General features: G+C 38.9%; 1 protein-coding gene across 6 annotated transcripts in view; it reads right to left on the bottom strand.

Annotated features, from left to right (window-relative positions):
- The window catches only part of NLGN4X (neuroligin 4 X-linked), a 311,928-nt gene that overhangs the window by 116,993 nt on the left and 173,443 nt on the right, over positions 1-21,492 (bottom strand). For 5 of the 6 annotated variants that reach the window (XM_047716551.1, XM_047716553.1, XM_047716552.1 and 2 more), the window contains exon 5: positions 6,261-6,413. In XM_047716551.1, the coding sequence (XP_047572507.1) occupies positions 6,261-6,413 (153 nt within the window). Of the gene's footprint in view, positions 1-6,260; positions 6,414-9,827; positions 9,882-21,492 lie in introns of those variants that run through there. The other variant, XM_047716556.1, reaches the window with a different exon arrangement.

Here is a 21,492-nt window from a genome sequence, read left to right as displayed (position 1 = left end):
GGCTCATCAATGGTTTCATGCACTTGAGATGAAACGTCTTGGGTTTTAACTTCTCCCCACCATGACTTTCTCCACCCCAAAAACATCATTTCATATCCCTGGGGGTCTCTACTTGCTACAGACAAGGATGTCTGTCGCCTCCGAACAGGAGAGAGCCTCTTTGCTTTGCTGTTCATGTCCACGTTTCCATGAAGGCACCCTCCCCATTGCAGAGTCTTCACCCCAATGCACTCGTTTCCATGTTTGTTCCCAGGTTTCCCCAAAGTCCCAAAGACAGGATTTTAATCCTGAATGATGCCTCTTACTTGCTGAATACACCCAATCAATGCAGTGGGCATTTTCAGCCACCAGGAGGCAGAAGAGGAAAGTCCAAGCCAAAGGCCACCGAGGACCTAGCTAGACCATGAACTTCTCCATTCTTGGAGCTCACCTTCCACACCAGCAACAACAAAGACCAGATTAGGTGTTTCCAAGTGATTATTAAATGCATAGAAGCCTACTGACGAACAAGACAATGAGTGCAACATATTTTGGGCAAAAACATTTCTTTTTTTCTTTTTTGCAAGGCCAATGCTGTATTGCGCAATGTATATGTATTATGACTGATATCTGGAGAGTATAACCCCCGTGTCACCTTCCAGCCCGTCTTAGAGACCAGTGCAGCAGGGGAGACGCAGAGCCTGTTCTCAGAAGGGACTGCTCCCCTTTGCTGCCCACCAGAGAGGATATTAAACTAACGGTTCCCATACTTTCCACCACCGACTTCCAAAATCCTAGTTTCACACAATTCCTCTTGCCTCTGGATCCGATTTCCTGCCATTTCTCCCATAGCCCTTGACTTCTCTACTATTGTTTACTTTTCCCTAAATGCAACACATCACCTCTCCACTCTAGCCATTGAACTTTTAACTGCATTTTATTTTATTTTATTTTTTTTTATTTATTGATTTGACAGAGAGAGATCACAAGTAGACAGAGAGGCAGGCAGAGAGAGAGAGAGGGAAGCAGGCTCCCTGCCGAGCAGAGAGCCCGATGCGGGGGCTCGATCCCAGGACCCTGAGATCATGACCTGAGCCGAAGGCAGCGGCTTAACCCACTGAGCCACCCAGGCGCCCCATTAACTGCATTTTAAATGCAACTCTTGGGGCACATGGATGGCTTAGTGGGTTAAGAGTATGCCTTTGGCTCATGTTATGATCTCAGGGTCCTGGGATGGAGCCGCAGGTTGGGCTCCCTGCTCAGCGGGAAGTCTCCTTCTCCCTCTGCCTCTGCCTCTGCCCCTCCCCTCTGCTCATGCTCTCTCCGTCTAGGTTGAAACACATAAATAAAATCTTTAAAATAAAAAACAAACAAGTGCAAAATAAAATAAAATCTTTAAAATAAAAAAGTAAATAAAACAAGGGCAACTCTTCCCATGGGAAATCACATTAGGGCAAACCTGCATGGAAACATAATGGGAGTTAGGAGGGTAGTGTCAAGATGGGCAGATCCTTGAAGGAGGAAATTGTGTGTTTCCTTGTATCTATGGACATACATGAAACTCTTGTCTTGATCAATAAGATGGGTTCCCTTTGCAATTTAAAACAAAATCCTTAATAAGACAGAAACAATGAAAAGACAACAAAGAGTCTAAGGAAACAATAAAGCACAGCCATTGGCAAATAACCAGCAACACCTTTAACTCCCAAAGAAAGAGGGACGGACAGATGCTCTGCAGAGCACCCTGATGGTCTGTGTGCATAAAGTTGTTATAGGGACCCACACCAAGCTGTTGTGGAAGCGAAATGTTCATGCGTGAAGCACACAATATGCAATTCACATCCTAGCTGTTTACAGGAACTGGTGAGTCCTGTATCCCAATGATTCCCAGATTCCTTTTATGGAATCTGTCATGCAACACCAACATACCAAGTGCATTAGTGCAAGACTCCTCCGACCGACCGTCAAAGAGCCATCTCCAAATGCCACCACCCACCCTCAATGTCAGATGGAAACCAAGACCCTGCCAAGGAGACCAGAACTGCAAAGGGGAACACACCATTGTGACATGTATATGGCTCCCATCGCCATATGAATTTTAATCCCTGTGTCCTTTTTCCTCTGCCAATAGACCACCTTTATTTCCAACCATCTCTGTGTTCTAGTCAAAGTTATGGCGTCACTGCACCTAAGCGAATGTATGCAATTACTGGCCCTAAAGACAACGTCAGCAGACCCCTATAGAACCTGCCCTGAGACAGAAATTTCAGAAGAGCTACTGGCACCTGAAGAAACAAGCATGTGTCTCTGGTACTTTCTTTCTGAATCCTGGAAAAAAGTCAGTTATATAAATCCACGGGCAACATTTCCTATTGCGGTCACTGGAACACCCTGATAATGAATGAGCAAATGGTAACCCACTGGGAGGCGTCCCTATCACCTCCCGGCTTTTGTTTTTTTGTAAGTACAGTAAGCGAACCTCTGCAAGGAGGTTTGCAATCAGTAAGGGCTCCAGCCACCCATGGCCGGCCACACCACAGGCTCTCCCTGAGTTTAGCTGCCTATGCAGAGTGGTTGGAACGTTCTGAAGCAAAAATAATTGAAAGCATGCAAGAGGCATAACACGGCAGGGTAACCAACAAGGTAGTAAGTCCGTGGGCAGTACATGGAAACAGATATTTGAATGGAGGGAGAATTAACCAACACAAGATGTAAAGGCAAATGGAAGACAATTAATGAGGGAAAGGAGAAGCAAGAGGCATTCATAGATAAATTCCAGATATTTCTATCCGAAAGCATGAGAGAGGAGATTTCTCTTTGCTACGGAAGATCTTTGGACACTTGTCATGAAAAAAAATAAATAAATAAGAGGTCGATTGGATAGAACTCAAGAGTTGGATACATATGCCTTCCCAATGACCAAGGTGTACACCAGAACAAAGAGGAAATATGTTTACAAAAGATCAACTTCTTTGATAAATAAATAAATAAATGGAACATCAGTTCGATCCCTAGCCTTGGTGTAGGCATAATTAATTATTTTATAGATGTGAGGGTACATCGCAGCTAGCCTGGGACAATCCCAGTTTATTAACAGCACGTTAACAGCTCTCAACCATCCCAGACTCGCCGGTCAGTTGTAGGGTTGATGACCAGCAGGATTGTGTCACATAGTTCTGATTAAAGAAAACATTCCTATTTCAAAAAGCAAGTGTGAAGAGCCTCCCATTTCTAGGACAAGGGTCTTATAATAATAATTAGTATATTTTTTTTTATTAAGGCTCAGTTTAGAGGACGGTATTTTGCAGTTATTAGCGATTACAAATCTGGCCAGTTGCATCTGCTTCTGGGGATGAACAATGATATTCATATGCTGTCCAGTAATGTTAATAAGAATGGAAATTACAAAGGGATGCAGTGTCCTGGATGCTGGTTGTAGGCTGTGAAACTTCCCACAATCGCCTTGCAAGGCAGAGAACACCACAACGTTCTACAGAGATTCTGATGAAATTTGCTGCCTTTCTGAAGATCACAGCTCAGACTTCCAACATGGGGAAGATGCTAGTTCACTTCTGCCTCATTCTGAAATCTATGTTCACTCCATGCACCAGCCTCCTGCTTGTACCCCATAACTCCTCTTGTTTTAACCCTCTCTTTTGGGTGGGAAAATAGCATTAATTACACCATAAAAATAATGATATCCAACAGCATCTTTCCATTTCTTCGACAGGAAAAGAGCATTTATGCGCTAACGACGTTTTGAAGAAGAAACTCAATATTTCAACATTCTGCTCAAAACATATCGACTTGTCTCAAAAGCACTAATTAGGACGTTTGTCGCCACACGGTTTGAGCCGTCTTATTTGATCATCGTTTTAAATATCTGGATCCCCGTAGTTTAAAAATAATTCTCAAGACTGAAAATAGGGACTTCCTTAAAGCTAACGTGTGTGCCGGGGACAGTTTTCAAGATGATCGGAGCTCTAGCAAGATCCGTGATGGAGATCAACTAAGTCACATTTAAGAATCTCTACGGCCCGTGTATAATCAGCAAAGTTGGCACATTTCACCCCAGCAAATAAAAAGGGGTCTGTGGTGTTCTTAGGGCCTCCACAGTAGCTCATTCGGGGAATGTAAATAGACTGGCATAGAAATTCTAAATTGATTCTTTGATTTCTCAGTCACCCATTACAGCTCTGTTATGTACCGTGATTTCTTTCTTTCTTTTTTTTTAACCCTCCGTTGCCAAATTTGTCAATGGGAAAGATTCAAACTTCGAAAGATTTCAAATTTGAAAAAAATGCCAAAAGATTTCAAATTCAAAAAAACTTCAAATTTTTCAATGGGAAAGATTCTAAAAGCAAACTTCTTTTCTTAAATCATATATATAATTCATATGCACAATCCCTACAGCATTTTCTTAAATTATATATATGTATACATGTACATATATTTGTGTGTGTGTGTATGTGTGTTTGCGTGACTCACCCTCATAGCATTTTCCAGATCTGCACATTATTTTACAAAGTGGCCCAACTCATCAGAGATCTTCATGTCAAGATGCATACTACAGCTTGGCTTGACATGGGGAAAATCAATTTCCCTTGAAACCTAACCTTTAACGAACATCAACACATCACGCATGCAAGAGAACATTTTGCTAATGCAAGTAGCAAGAACTTGTGCAACGTCCATTGCTTCATTCAGAAAACAGACCCCAGCGCTCCTCCTTGGTGCTATGATGTTACACGGGGCCCCACACACTGCACTCTTTGAAAAGGCTCTGCTCATGGCTCCAACGCTGTTGTTTCCTCTCTCCACCTCTTTGTTAGAATGGACCTTTTGTTAAAGATCAAGAAACACGATTTCCTGTTGCAAGCACTAGTAGCCAGAGGGGCTAGCCAGAAGCTGCTGGAAAATACACACACACACACACACACACACACACCCCACAATCAGTGCTATATGAGATTAACTAAAATGATTCTACCAAGATCTGGCTCATAAGACCTCTGAAAAAAGAAGAAGAAATAAAATCACAAAATGAGTGGGCTCTTGATGCTAATGCTTTTTATTGCCTTGAAAGTAAAAAACAAACAAACAAAACCAAAGAGGAATTTCGAAGGCTTTCTCAATGCTCCAAAAGACCCAACTTTGCAAAACATTTGTGGGGGATTTGCATTTCTATATTACAAATGCAATTCTACCAGTCACCCCCACTCCAGGGGTCTCCAACAGGTGAATGTTCCACATGTAAATGAAAAAAAAATGTTTAAAATAAAATTAAAACAGCAAGGCAAAAACAAAATACTCTTGCTAATTTTGCCCATTTGGAGAGAACATTCTCATCCATAATTTTTGTTTCAAAAGCTCCACTGTGTCCTTTATTTTTTTTTTTTAATTTTACTGGAAGTCACACTGTGATATCCATGTTTCCCTCTGTAGAGTCACACTGTGAAAGACTCAATTTCCAGCACCACGTTTATGCATTGTTGTCTTGAAAACATTTTTACCCACCCCTAGGAATATCAGTCATAAAACATATAACAAGCAGACAAAACACCAAAGAATGTAAATCTGAAAATATTACCCCCTACCAAATATGTATTTTTTCTAAGCTCTCCACCCGGGAAAAATGAAGGAAACATCAGAAAATGGAGAGCTACCTACCCTGCTGTATTTCCATGAACTTAGCCAGTATCCTTTTATGGTAAATCATAAACTGTTGGCAAAAATTCAACCAAGAGCTGAGCTCCATTGTGTGCAAATACAATGGTCCTTGTGACCCCACAGCAGGGGCCCAACACACACAGAAGATAATCAGTTAAGGAATTAGGTGACAAGTTTTCCAACACAGGAGAAGCTAAGTAACATACCTACTTAACCACAGAAGAAAGCCCATGCCTATGGCCATCACCACCTGTTACCAAAGGATCACCCATCAGCAAAGGTGTCCACTCTACAGAGCTGTGTGGCCTCCCATGGTATTCTCACAACCCAACGAAAGAAGAGCACGTTAAATAAATTTTACTTTGGTGAACTTAGAGCCTGCCATTGTCTGAGGAACGACAGGGGTTCCCTGAAATATAATTCAAGAGTTCAACAGCACCAAGCTAAAAAGGCAGACATGCTACAAACATTTCTTGCACCATCCAGGAAGCACAGAGACCTTCATACACATCAGAGTAACATGTTTCAAACCAGTCAGTCCCCACACAATGGAAAGCAGTGCCCATCTGTCACCGCGTCTGTCACGGCCTTGACACGACGCAATCACTTACCTAGAATGCCCAGCCGGTAGTTAATGGTTATCACGATGACATTGCCGTAGCTTGCCAGAACGCTCCCGTCTATCATATTGCCAGTGCCCTCCATGTAAGACCCACCGTGGATATAGACCATGACCGGCTTCTTACTGTTCTGATCATGGATGTCTGGAAAAAAAGCCAAGTAAGGAAACACAATAAAAAATCACACTGATTAATGGAGTCTCAGGACAAGGGACATGGATTGCTTTTCCCTATTTTGGCCGGAATCAACCAGGTGTGTATTTTTGAGTTATAGACACCTTCATAAGACTGCCTAAGAAAAGTGGTCAATGGACGATATTTTCTAGTCCTAGAAATGGTACTTTGAGAAGGACACAGACATTTGAAGTCATATGGTGCATCTGTCCATTGCTCTGTATATCTAAAACACTGAAATATAGAGAACTTAGATGAAGTACTTCTTTCCTGAACAGGGCTCAAGTCCTAAAAGCTGACTTATCGAGAAAACACATGGCATGATGTTTTCAGCTGCAAAGTAAGTGTGAAATCAACTTCAAAATGAACATTGATCTTTACGATGACTGCCCTCTTTATTCAAAGGTGAGCTTACAGATTCATTTTCAACTTCACAATGAGCACACAAGACTAGCTGTGAAACATCAATGCTCAATACAGGACAGAGGATGATGAAAACCAAAGAAAGGGCGAAAAATTATCAACAGAACAGAAATGAGTACCACTGAAAACAAAGCAAAACAAGATGGCCAAGCAAATGTATTTGTTCAACACATTAAACATGAAAGCCACGTAATAAAAATGACAGAAGACTCCCACCTCAAGATGGAATTTGTGAAATGTTAGGTATTTTCAAGAAGACTAGAAACTCCCATTGTGATGTGCAACCGGTGGGTACCCTTGGTCATACCTTTGTTCCTTTACTGAGCAGTGATGTAAAAACTATGTTTTGCAATGGTCTGTGAGAACAGAAATTCAGAGACCATGTGTCCATTTGTGGAAACCACTTTCTAAAAAGGTATTGATCACATAACCTGTTTAATCAGTCCTTATGCTTACACTGAAAGTTTTGGAAGACTGACCTCAATGATATTTATTTCTGAATCTCTCTCTACGTATATATAGAGATATATACACTAGGTGTGTGTCAATATTTAAATACCTGTATGTTATCAAAAGAAACCCAAATGTACCCATGTACATTTATTGTCACCTTTTTATCAATCAAGGGTTTTTTTTTTTTTCCTCTCTCCTAATTCACCAAGACACTTTTGAAATATCAGAAAGGAGTTTTAAGGAAATGAACCACTATCATTTAGATGGTGGCTGCTAGTAAAATGAATTATGATCCCAATATCAAAATGAGTTCATTGGCTGCCTCACTAAGGGCATGCAGAAGGCTCACAGTCAAGTACAGGAAAGAGTATCATGGCCCCATGGTTCTGCAGATACTTATTCTCTTAAAAAAAAATTCAAATATAGAATAAAAGTCCCTTATTCATCATGTAGGCATCATGTGCTATGTGGAATTTTGAAAGACACAGCTTTCTGGAAACGTGTCCTCTTCTGTATGACTTATTTCTCTCTCTCTCTGGATCCTGATTTAGTGGATTTGCCCTCGTTTCTTTTTTCAGTACATGCTGTTGTCTACTCCACTGTGGAAAAGGAATAAGTAGAGAATTTGAGGACTGTCTGAAGGGGTTTCCTTGGAAAAAATGCTAAGCTAATATCTCTGAACTTTCCAAACACATAGCACAAGATTTTCATGAACTTGAGGGAGCAATAACAAGATGTCCTCTTAATACAAAGTAAAAAAAAAAAGAAAGAAAGAAAGAAAGAAAGGAAGGAAGGAAGAAAAAGAAATCACAAGTGATTGCTTTCAGTGAAAATTAGGGGGAAATTTATGGTATGGAAGTTGCATTTTGAGCATTGGGAAATCAGGTCCTACGTATCAAATGGAAATGCACTAAAAAAAAAAATACAGAACGAGAGGCAAATTATCTTCCTGGCTGGTGCAACAGAACAAAGAAAAGGCTTGGGGTTTAGTTAATACATTTTTTTTCTTCTTTTTATGTGATCTGATAGAATACTTTTTGAATTAAATTTTTTTGTTTGTTTAAATACATTTGTGAATTCTGTTAAAACTGCAGGTATTCTGAGGCTGTGTGCAAAGGAGACGAAGACTGGCAGAGTCAGCGCAGGATATGCTACCCTAAGGCCATCACAAAAGATCCCGCAGACAGACATCTGACGTATGGACAGCCCTGTGAACACAGGGGAATGACAACTGCAGTAAAATAATAACAATGTGAAGAGAAGCAGGCATGAAAGCAACATCGGCCAAACTTCTTGGACTGCAGTTGATTTAGAAAAGAGGTCAAAGATAGCAGCACAAGCTATAGCTAGAAGGTTGTTGCCTGGCGGCAAGAACTCACCAGCTTCTTCCCTGCTTTACGTTGCCTGGTCAGCCCCAAACCTGAAAGTTCTTCAAGGGCCTTTGTCCTCTAAAGAAAATAAATGGAGGTCCGTGCATTTCGCTCCTTGGATGGGAGTTATATACTTCTTACCCATCATACGGAGCCTGCACAGGAACATATTTGGGCCTTTTCGTTTCTTTGAAACCATTGATTCTGCTGAAGGCATAGAAATACCTTGTGTTCCTTCTCGCTTAGAGGCCACTACCTTCCATATTGTCAAAAACATGAATTTCCTTCTGGCGGCTAGTCTGTCACGTAACTTGGGATCCTTCACAAAGCAACTTCCCATAGCAACCAAACATGTGAGGGGGATGGATGCTGAAAAAACTTTCAATCGAGCCAGGGTGGAAAAAGGAAAAGGGATAGATTTAGAGTTTTTGACCTTTTCATTTGTTTGTTTTCAGATCTATGCTATCCCTGTTTCTCTTTCCCTTTAAGAGCTGCCAAACAGCAGCCCTCAGAGAAACAACATCTCGTTAAAATACTTTTTCATGTATTTCACTGTGAGCCAGAGAAGATTCTTTGAAGCCTATTTTAAAATCCATATATTTAAAAAAAAAGAAAAGAAAAAGAAAAAAAAAAAGAAACAAACAAAAGCTCAAATGTCAGACACCAAAAAAGTTGTACAAAGGTGTCTCTCAGAGTTTGGCAGCTCGTAGAAGGAATTAAGAAGACCAAAGGTCCAAAATACAATATAACTTACAAAATAACCTTTGGAAGGAAGAAAAGAACATATGCATGCATGTTCTAAAATTTCATTTTCTCTTCTTACGACCAAGCCAAAAAAGAAAAAAAAAGGTGGGGAAAAGAAAAAGAAAAAGATGGGCTTCCTTGTAAATAACATTTTTTTTTAACTCACTTCATATTTAGAAACATTTATACTTCTCACAGGTGGTTTGCATTCATGTACAGGGTCCTTGGGACTAAAAGGGACAGTGGTTTCCAAACAAGAAGAAAATAAAGAAGCACACGGAAGTGTACTTGTTTCAGAGAAGGGGAGGAAAAAGGGACTGAAATAAAAAAAAAAAATAGAGAGAGAGATATAAAACCATGCATCAGGGTCGAGCTTTGAAAAAACAAAAAATACCTTCATCTTCACCACGGTCATTACTGGTTATATCATCTGCGTTTTTCTTTGTGTTGGCTCCTGGGTCATATTGAGAAGGAAAATAAAGGGAAAAAAGAGAATTCAAAAACAACAGGTTTGCAAAAAAATCAGAAGAGAGAGAGATACTACCCAGTAAAAGAAAAAAATATGTCACACAAAAAGTTGAAAGTTGTTACATTTGGATTTCAAAAAAATGAGATAGGGCAATGCAAAATGCATAAAAACATAAAGATGTCAAGAAGAACAAATTCAAAATGTTACTCGCAAAAAATGTTCTCTATCCTGTGAAAATGCAGTTTGGGGGTTAAAATGATAAAACTGCAAAAAAAAAAAACAGAGCTAATGTGAGTTTAAAAAAAAGAAAATTAAATTATTAAAAAGGATTTCCCACATTCTTAAAAGAAATGCATATGAATTATTCAATGTTCCTCTAATTTTAATATGTGACAATCTACATAAATTCATGAAATGTCACCAGTACACTTTCGTTAGGACATTCCATAACGTAAGAGAAAACACATTTATGTAATAAACATGGAAGGACTTTCAATAAAATACTGAAAATTGACATTCATTTCATGCAGAAGAACTTAAGACAGAGCATTTCAAATACAAATCAGAAATGTCAGTTTGTTAGTTAATTTAAATCATGACAGTCACCTCTCACCAGTGGATAGAGAGCTATTGACCCAGTTCTGGTTCCCATTTAGTATAAAAAGAAAACAACACAACTACCATTTTCAATAAAGTTTTCTTAAGACAAGAGAAAACATTATATATCACGTTCTCTGTGTTTGAAACACTTATTTAATATTACTTTGGTGTCAATGCTCATTGAATTTAAGATAAATAAATAAAATCACCTACCTTGATGATCTGGAATATAAGTTACCCTAAGAATCTCCAGGGAAACAAAATATGGGGCAGTGGGGGTATCCCTCATCTACTCCCAAAAAATACTCTCTTAGACATTCTGTACATAGTGTGCCATTTTGGGTTTTCCTATTTTCAAGATACAACATGCTAAAACATTTCCTATTGCTTGAATTGTTCGGTAAATTAGTTCAATTCTCTTCTTTTTCTAAACAGACATGGCCCTGGGGGAATGCATATCCCAGATCCAGTAACTTCAAAAGTGCCTGAATGACATTCTTCTAGAAGTTCTACTTAACTCAAAGAAACTCATCGTGTTTCAAAACCAAGATCTGAAGTTGTTGTTTTTGTAGGTCAGTTATGAATTGCTTATTGTCCATTTTATATGGTTCAAGAGTTCTTAGCTCACAGACCTTGGTGGGTGGGTGGGACATCTGATTTGCTGATTTTTGAGGCTTAACTATTCCCACTATTGATAATTTCAAGCATCTAATATAAGGTCATTGAACACAGCTACAAAGAGGTACCTGGGACCCCTCGGAACTCCAAGCTACCAGTAATCCAGCCTCATCTACCTAGAAGTACACTTTTGCTAGAACCCACCTGTTCTCCTTAAAACACATTCATTTCCAATCCCTTAGAAAGTATCATGACCTCAATATGTCAATTTCTTAGAGTCATTACCTTGATATCAAATTTATTTATACCCAACAATCCTACTGCATTGAAATATATAAAAGAGAAAAATTTTTTAAAAATCAAATGAGGTTGAGTGTCTTGGGGGTTGTTTTTGTCAGAGTTCATCAGTACAGAACCTATGTTAAAGCGAATTCATGGACTTGAATTTATGATGCAATTGTGAGCCTAAAAAGGGATGCCTTTCCTAAAGTAGACTACATGAATGATACACAAAACTGTTCTACAAACAAGTTCTCTCATTTCTGGAAAAAATAAAAAAATCTGGAGACCTGGGTGGCTCAGTTGGTTAAGTGGCTGCTTTCAGCTCGAATCCCACATTGGGCTCCTAACTCTGCGGAGAGCCTGCTTCTCCCTCTCCCTCTGCCTGCCTCTGCCTACTTGCACACTCTCTCTCTGTCAAATAAATAAATAAAATATTTTTTTAAAAAAATTCCACTCATCCATGGAAGAAGACTTTATATAAGCTTCTACAGAAACAGGTCACTAAGGTCATTTAAAAAGAAAAAAAAAATTGGCTAGAAAAAAATCAAGTAGTCATCACAGAAGTCACAGGAGTGATAATGTGCTGATTCAGCAGATTCCTTCCAACAAAATATGTTCCTTTCAAGTTTGACTCCGTCTTGTAACACAGTGTCCAGAACACATGCACTCAACATGGGGAAGGCATTCTTTAACAAAGACCCCATGCCTACACTTGACCCTCCCCAGGAGCCCATTCTTAAAATCCTTGTTTGGAGTCTCTTTTCTCTTCCATGTTGTGTGCTGTGTCCTGGACTTAGCCCAAAGGCCATTCTGCAACCCAGCTGTCAGGGAAGTGAAATGCCAGAACATTCTCCTAAGACCCACCTCTCCGTGCCCCCAGGCTTACTGTCAGGGTGCAAAATGAGAGTGATATGAAATCCATCTCGGGCGGGATGAGAAGCAGTGCTCAGGGAACCGTCCCCAACAAAAAGAGCCAAGTTCTGAGGATTAGTGATGCTTTCACAATTTCCATGACGTAGTTCCATCAAGAATAAAGTAGCAGTCCAGGATAACCTCCTGCCTCTTTAATTCCCTACCAAATTTCTGTTAGCCGAAGTGTGACTTCTAAGAGCCTTACTGATGTATGGTTTACATACCATAAAACCAACTCATCAAAGCATAACATTTGATGGCTTTTTTATGCAGTTGTACAACCACTAGCATCACCCAACTTTAGATCATTTCCATCAACCCAAAAAAGACTGTGTCCAACTGAAGGTTCCATGTTGCTATGCCCAGTCTCGATAATCTACTTTCTGTCTTTCTAGATTTGCCCTTTTGGGGTGTTTTGTATAAAAGAATTTATATCCTATGTCGCCTTTTGTGTCTGCTTTCTTTCCGTGAGCATCATGTTTCCAAAGCCGTGCATGCTATAGCAGGGGTCATTCTTTTGTATGGATAAGTAGTACTCCACCATATGGACACACCAAATTTTGTTTCTCCGTTCAACAGTTGATGGGAATTTGGACTGTCTTCACTTAGCAGCTATTAGGAATAATGCTGCTTTAAACACTTGGGGACAGTATTTTTGTTGGGATGTATGTTTCCCTGGCTTCTGGGTTGATATCTAGGCATGGGATTGCTATCTTATAGGGCAAATTCATGTTTAAGGTTTTAAGAATCTGCCAAACTATGTTCCAAATTAGCTGCATTGTGGTGCATTTCCATGAGCCTGTATAGGGGGTTCCAGTTTCTACATTCTGGAGGCAAGCCCTGTTATTACCGCTTTGGTGATAGTCATCTTAAGGGCTGTGAAACAGAGTCTCCTTGTGGTTTTAATCTGCAGCTTGCTCATGAGGTAGCAATGTCCAGCATCTTTTCACTTACCATCTTCTTTGGTGGGATGTCTGCTCGAATATTTTGCCCATCTTTAAAATTGGGTTCTCTGTCCCTTATTATTAGATTATAAGTGTTCTTTCTATTTTTCAGATGCAAGTCTTTCCCCGCAAATATGACTTACAAATCTTTTCTCTCAGTCTGGGACTTCTTTGGTTTTCTCAGTGGCATCTTCTGAAGTGCAAAAGTTTAATTTTGACAAGGTCGACTTTATCAATTTTCTTTCAATGCTTGTGCTTTTCATACCTAAGAAATCCTTCCTCAACACAAGACCCTGAAGATTTTCTCTTATGGTCTTTCCTACTTGTTTAAGACTTGTAGTTCTCACACCTTTTAATTATTTGAGTTACATGCAGTGTATGATATGAGGGTAGGGTGGAAATTCATTGTTAGCATATTAATATCCCATGGTTTCAGCGCCATTTACTGCAAGACTAACTTCTCTCTCATTAAACTGCTGAGATACCATTGCTGGAAATCAACTGACTATAAATGCCAGTACTGAATTTATTTCTGGGCTCTTTTAAGGATATCCCATCTTCATTTCTCTCCACAAGAACCCCCAAATTTCTTGATGACTATAGCTTTCGAATACGCTTTAAAACGGGGAAGGAGAAACTCTCCAACTTTCTCTGGCTTTTTCAAGATAATTTCCTTATTCTAGATCCTTTGCCTTTCCACACATATTTTCAAATGAGCTTGTCAACTGAAGAAAAAAAAAATCACCCAGAGATCTTGACAGAAATTGTTTGCCCAACCGCAATTTTGAATTAATTGTAGATAGCAGAGTATGACCCAGAAACATGATTACATATCACCTTTAATGTACTATGTATATTTGATGTCACCCTTTTGTTCTTTTTTAATAAGCTGTTGCTCACAAATATAGCTAATTAAATGACTTCAAAACCAACAGAGTTCTCTTAAATATCGAATTTAGTTAGAATCATGAACTATGGGGAAAAGGTTCTGCTGGAATTTATTCCAGAGTAAACCCATCTTGTGCATGTCCAAAAAGGCATTTCAAAACCCATACACACCATGAGTTTCTTCCTCCCTCTCCACATGTGCACCTTCCCCGAAATGCCAGAAAAATATTCCTTTACATCTAATAATTAGCCTCTCTATCAGACCTCCATGGGGAAGAAGCTCTAAATTTTAAAGAGAATATTTAAGCAACTTCAAATATATAACTGTTCCATTATTAAAATTTAAGTGTGATTTTATAAATAAAATATCTCAATGTCCCTGGTCCTGAAGGATGTCCATCATTTTTTTATACCTATTCTTCTCATGTTCCTTTTTTTGTGCTATAACTTCATCATTTTCTAAATTAAAACTACTGAAAGGAGTACTTTCTATTCCAAATGGAAGAGAAATACTTTGTAAAGTATTCAGAAAAGGCAGACCACGGTAAAGAGGAAGATGAAAATCCTCTAGATGCTGCTGTTAACATTTTGAGGCAAGAAAGTAATTTCCCATTTCCTCTTTTTAACTATCCATTAACTTTGTTGTCACTCATGTAGGCAAATCATCAAACACAGACATCGGATACTGTGAGGCGGTCACGTTATTTATGCAATAGAAAGAAGGGATAGAACCTAGAAAACCTTTAGGATTATCACTCCTAGCTTGAGATATCGTCCTGAAAATCTATTTACTGGTTCACATTTTTTTTCTTTTTTTTTTGTCTCTTAAGAGGGCAATTTATAAGTGCAACTGAGCCTTGTTTTCCTAAATACAGAAAGAGTGTGTCTTTGCTAAATGCATTACTTTCATTACAGAGGAAGCTGTGTAATGGGTTATGGGGGAAATAAATGCTTTACTGGCCATCACAGATGGGTGTGTGATTGATTAGTTTGTCACTCAGCCCCCTCAGAGGAATACTTTTTTAATCTTCTAATTTAATAATGGGTTCATTTCACCAGTAAGCAGAAGAGGACCCACCCATAAAAAACTGCCCGTGCCTCATGACTTAATTCACTGGTTAACCCATTTCTTCTACAGACAGGTATTGACACATTAAATATGGTAGCCTTGACCACCACTGGCTATACCCAGAATAAATACTCCACATATCAACATTAACATGTTGTAACATTGACTTGAATGGGATTAGCTCAGTGAATCTGAAACAACATAAAACACTTAGTCTTTGGGTTTCATCAAAAGCCATGTGGACTTTAGACAATGGTCTACCTACAGAAAAATCACATTCTGCATTTGAAGGACTCACCATGCACGATCTAGGCTTCATTTTTTAAAAATTTTTTTGAAATCAGAACATCTGAACAAGATGGGATCTCATTCCATGAAAATGTGGGCAAGGCTGGGAAGCCTGTCAGATGCAGCCTTCAACAAAGAGGCTTCCCCACACCAGCATTTGGAATCCCTCCTTGTTACATGCCATGGCTACGCTGGGCAGGAAGATCTACCCTGGGAACTGAAGGGTATTTGTTATTAATGTGGTGGAGGGTTTCTGGTGATCTGAAAGCCTTAGGAAAGAGAACATGTGAAATGGAGAGCATGAAAATTGATTTCTTTCCAGTCATCAGGAGAGTTGTACTTTAAAAAACCTTTGGAAAGGCATCCCAAAATCTGAAGACTTCTGCTCCAGGACACCTGAAGGGGTATGCGAATGTGAGTTCCAGACTGTGGTCTGGAGGTTAAGAACATATGATTCACCCCACAGATATTTACTATGAGACTCAGATGTTCTTGATGTTCTCCTAATCATTGTGAATTTCACTACAGCAAAATATTATCTTGGGTTGTTACTTCAGGAAAATTGAAGTCATGTGTTTGTGATTGCGGTAAAGGCAAAGACTAATTCTTCTTAATTTTCTACCAGTTTCAAAATGTCTCATTGCAATAATGGAAATAATAGGAGGTATTTTTTTTTTTTATTCTTTTGGTATGTTTTCTTCTTTTTGTCTGACTGGCTTGGGAAGACATATTGAGAGAAATATCAATAATTGTTTTTTCTTTCTTTCAGAATTAGGAAGAATTGTTTTCACAGTTTCTGTGGTAGAAAATTAAAGTCGGTCTAAAAATATATAGGTCTGTGATATATGTTTGTGTTTTTTATTAAAATCGCAAAGCACCGCATGGCCTTACTTTAGCATTTTTTGTTGAGAATTTGGTTATTGAAATGTTTCTGTACTTGGGAATAAAAGACAAATCCTACTAGATTTGCGTCTCTCCTTTTTATTAGAAGGTCCAGCTGATAGAATATATTATCTCCTCACACCATCTCCAAGAGCTTGAGATTAAATCACAGTGCATTTAAAACCTACAACAATTTTGACATTGGATTACGTTCCATGCTTTTTCTGCACCTGCATTTAGAAAACTCATGTTGAAGGGCGCCTGGGTGGCTCAGTGGGTTAAGCTGAGCCAAAATCAAGAGTCAACCCTTAACTGACTTAAGCCACCTTAAGAGAAGAAAGGGGCCCCTTCCTTCTCTTAATTATTTTACGGTATAATCATGATAGCGTTGAGCTTAATCACCATAAATATGTAGGTGTGAATTTCTCTCTCTCCCTCTACCCTTCCCCCACTCATGCTCTCTCTTCTGAAAAATAAATAAAAAATAATGAAGATGAAGAAAAAATAGACTATTTACTTCAATCACCAGGGATTTTCTGAAGAAAGAGCTTAAAAGAATATATAGAAAAGTCACGCACAACTTCAAATCAGCTGGTTCTCTGGTAACATATGAATGTTGTCTTGCACAAAGCCATAAACATTGGCTCATACAGTTTCTGGTACCCCATACATTTGCTGCACTTTTCTAATTCTCAGATTTGGCTCATACAGCCGTTTCTTCCTAGATTCTGAGACTATGATAGATCTAACCACCCCTCCCCAAACTTACTCTTTCACTTTAACAGCCTTTGAACACGCAGTCCAGGGGCCAGCAACTCAAGGGCATGTTCCCCAGCTTCCACTCCTCAGAGCAGAAGTTCTTTCTTTATTAATGTATCCCGCAGGGGCTGGGGTTGGGGGATTCCATTTGGGAATCAGATAAGGGAAATATGGTTGATGTCTGCATTTTTTGCTGCTTTAAAAAAAAAAACTTTAAGACACTTTTCAATTTAGAGAAAAAATTGTAAAGATAGAGACTTGCCGTATGCCTCAGGCCCAATTTCCTCTAGTATTAATATCAAACATGAGTCTGGTACATTTGTTATAATTAATGAGCCAATACCTACATGTTATAACTCACTAAAGTCTGTAACTTATTCAGATTTTCTCAGTTTTCACTTCATGTTCTTTTTTTGTCCACATTCCGTTTCAGTCCTCATGGCTCCTTAAGCTCTTCTCAGCTCCGAGAGTTTCTCAGAGTGTCCTTGTTTTTGATGACCTTGACAGTGTTAAAGGGCTCCTCTCCAGAAATTTCATAGAATATCCCACAGTCGGGGTGTTGTCTGGTTTTTCATGATTCCACGAGGCTGTGAAATTTGGGGAGGAAACTCACAGAGGTCAAGAGCCCTCCTGATCACATCTTGTGAAGGGTGAACTCTTGTCACCATGACTCAACACTGATGGTGTTGGTTTTGTGAGGAGTGTTTACCAGATTTCTCTACTGTAAAGTCATATGATCTCTGTCCCTCTCCATATCATACTCTTTGGAAGGGAGTCAACATGCACAGCCAAACCTCAGGAATAGAGGTTGAAGGAGATGATTGATGTCCACTGAGAACATGGTCTGATATATGACAAGAGGGGATGAAGTTTGTAGGTCCAATCGAGAGTAATAATCAGCTGACCTTTTAATAAGGGAATGACCCAGGATTATCCAGAATGTCACAGTGTAATTAAAAGCGGATTCAGAGTCATTGGAAGAGGGGGCCGTCAACCAAGTAATGCAGGTGTCCTCTATAATTGAAAAAGGCAAGGAAGACATTTTCCCTTAGATCCTCCAAAAGGAATGTCATCTTATCAAAACCTTGATTCTAACCCAGTGAGATCCATTTGGTATTTTTGACCTCCAAAACTGTTGTTTTAAGCCACTAACAATGTGGTGATTGATTAAAGCTGAAATAGGAAACTCATAAACCCTGTTTTATTTATTCATTTGGTCGTTTATGTCAATGCAAGGTTATGGATATTTTACACTTTGAGTTATAATCTGGCCCTTATTTTGTTTCTCAAATTGCTGAAGCATTGGCCATTACTTAGGTAATGCTCTAAATGTAAAATACCCCCTAGCTTTATTAAACACATCTTGATAATCTCCAATTTACCTTGATTTCAATATTATTATATATTTCCATTAGCATTGTATGACTTCAGAAAATAATACCTTGCGGTGATTGTACAATGGGATTTCAATGGGATTTTCTTTAATACAACTGTTTAATCTCATATCCTTAATGACTCTAAGCCAATCAATTCATTCTATTATAAACCCATAAAGCATTTGCTTCAGGCCAAGATGTAAGCTTAATATCTCTCTAGGTGTTTACAGATTATGCTAAATGAGTTCCATTTTTAAAAGCATGTTATTTTGAGATCCACAGACAAAGTCACTCCCAGCTTAATGATTTCATTTCTTTGGTAATTATATGCAATTTTAGGTATTTATGAAAATCTTTCCAGGTAATGCATTTTGGTTTATATTATTATTACTTTCAGTTTTAAAAACGTGGAAGGATGAAATTCAGCTCAAAATACTTAATGGTATAAAAAGAGTTAATAAGAAGGTGGTAAATAGTATTAACGTAACTTCAAATGCCAGAACTTCATGAAGAAAACTCATTCTTGCTGCCAAGGTCTCCTGTACCCGTTGGTCTGTATCTCAACCAGCATTCAAGTTTTGGATAAAACCTCTCCTTCTTTTGCAGGGTCCTCCCCTAAGAAATAACTTCCCACTATAGTGTCTAGATAGCTTCCCATGATGCAAAGTTCCCAGTGGGAATTCCCATAAAAACAAAGAAAAAGATGTGAACATCATAGGAAACCAAGAACAGCAGAAAACATAAGGCTACATCTGGTGGGTTTCTACTAACCTTATTAAGGAGCCTAAAAAAGAGAGTTCCATCTTGCTCAAGGATCTCCTATGATACTACCACATTGGGAATTGTTCTATGAATATGATAGGAAATGAATCAGAGAACATTTGGGACCACCCTGAATGTAGCCGTGTATCACAAAGGAGAAGTGTCTGTCTATACAAACCAAAAAAAAACCTGGGAAATGCATTCCGATGTTGCCTGGGCATTATTTCAGAAAATCTCCTGCCTCCAACATGTCTAGGTATACATTAAAATTAGACAAAACTTAAACCAGCCAAAACATACAGGTGAGAGAGTGGGTTAGTGCATGGAAATGGCCAGGAGGTAACTGCTGCAAAGGTAGACAATTCAGAAAAAGCCCTAGAAGTTCGATGTCACTTTCCACACATTCAGCTAGTACAGAGTATTCAAGTGTCCACGAACACTTAGAGTAACACTACTAAATTAACACTTAAAGTCAACTAACACTTGCTTCATGTCTTAGGAAGGGACAGTGCAGTCTGGAGGAGTACCTTGTTGGAAATGGAATTTGAAGATCAGCTCAGTTGGTCAACAACTACAAAGGGTCTGCATTGGTAAGGAGCCCCCAGACACGTGTGCTGGTGGTCTGGGGCAGCCCTGTTGAGCAACGAGGGCTCGCCGGACCACTGGCACAGGAAAGGATTGCTCACAGGTGCATCAGCCAGCAGATATCTTTGGTGTGTATACCCTGACTTGCCCAAAGATGAAGAAAGAGAAAAGAAGAAAAACAGCATGTTTTTTACAGAGAATGTGGTGGCATAGAACAAAAGATCACCACAGCCTTCAGAAGACTCTAAGGGAATACTTAGATAAACCACTAACTTTTTCTCATGGAATAAAAGTAGGATGTAGTTTTTTCAGTGGAGAAACATAAAAAGAGAACAGCCTGAGACCAAAAGAAGAGGACTACCAGGTCAAGGGAGATGGAGAGATACAGGAAGTATATATAGAGAGAACTAAAATGCACATTCTTTGTAAGGAAAATGCATAAACCCAAGCGTGCCTTAGATCTGAATATAAGTAAATGTACACGGAGAGACAGCCCCACCACAGAAGTAAATCTTGAGGGGGAAACTAAGCACACACTGCGTCTATCCATTTCAACATCTTCATGTAAGGATAATTTGGAAGAGAACTACCATGATGAGAGAGGAACTTCAATAGAAAGAAACTCCATGATCAACCCCCGACATCACCTCCAGTGTAAAGATGGACAAATTTCCCAATGCAGAAAATTGTGGGGCACTCTATAGTAGAAGGGTACTTCAAATGGCAATCACACACCAAACAAATTTACTGTAAGGAATCCAAGCACACTCTGATATGTCTTCTGGTGACCACTCTGCTGAATAAAATGTTCATTTCTTTTAAAGGAAGACTGTAACGAGCCGATAGGAATTGCGTTTACAGTAGGGATGCTGAACATGGTTCATTAGGAAGAAAGGGCGGTATTTCATGGGTCTCATGAACCATGGAAAGAGCAAATTCGAAGGGAAACAAGATGTAAGATCAAAAGCAAACAAAGGATTCTAAAGATGGCAAATAACATTTGTCACAATTGATATGTTTCGTTAAGGGATTTGAGTATTTGGAATATTTACTTTGACAGGGAACCTTTTTATAATCCTGCCAATGAAGGTCAGACATATCCTTACATGGAACACGCCCTGGGGAGTGGTGAATGATGGAGTTTCCACTAAAAGTGTAGGCAAGGAAATGATGTCATGATCATCATCGTTCAAGATACAGCTGCAGGTTCTACTCGATATGTTAAAAACGAAAGTCATGAGAACTAAAAATATTCAAAAGGAGACACAATAAAGTCACTCCTGCATATGATTATCTATGCAGGGGAAAGTGATTCAGGACATGAACTAAATAAATTAGGGTAGATGAGGTATTAGTTACGATGGCATGCATTCAATATAGAAAATCAATTTTCATAACTATGAATATTAACATATCTAAAAAGAAAGCCTTTTCATATTAACAATAAATGGTCTGAACATACCTTATGAAGAATGTAAGACATATTGTAGAATACAAAATATGAGATACATAGAAGTCTGGTCTATAATCAGAAGCTTTCAGTGGCAGAAATTTAGTGTGTAACAATATCAATATATTTTTTAGAAATAGTAAGATTTTTTGGTAACAACAAAATCATTCTAGCA

The sequence above is a fragment of the Lutra lutra genome, chromosome X (assembly GCF_902655055.1).
Source record: "Lutra lutra chromosome X, mLutLut1.2, whole genome shotgun sequence".
In the NCBI taxonomy this organism is placed as follows: Eukaryota; Metazoa; Chordata; class Mammalia; order Carnivora; family Mustelidae; genus Lutra; species Lutra lutra.
This window is presented reverse-complemented; position numbering and strand designations above follow the sequence as displayed.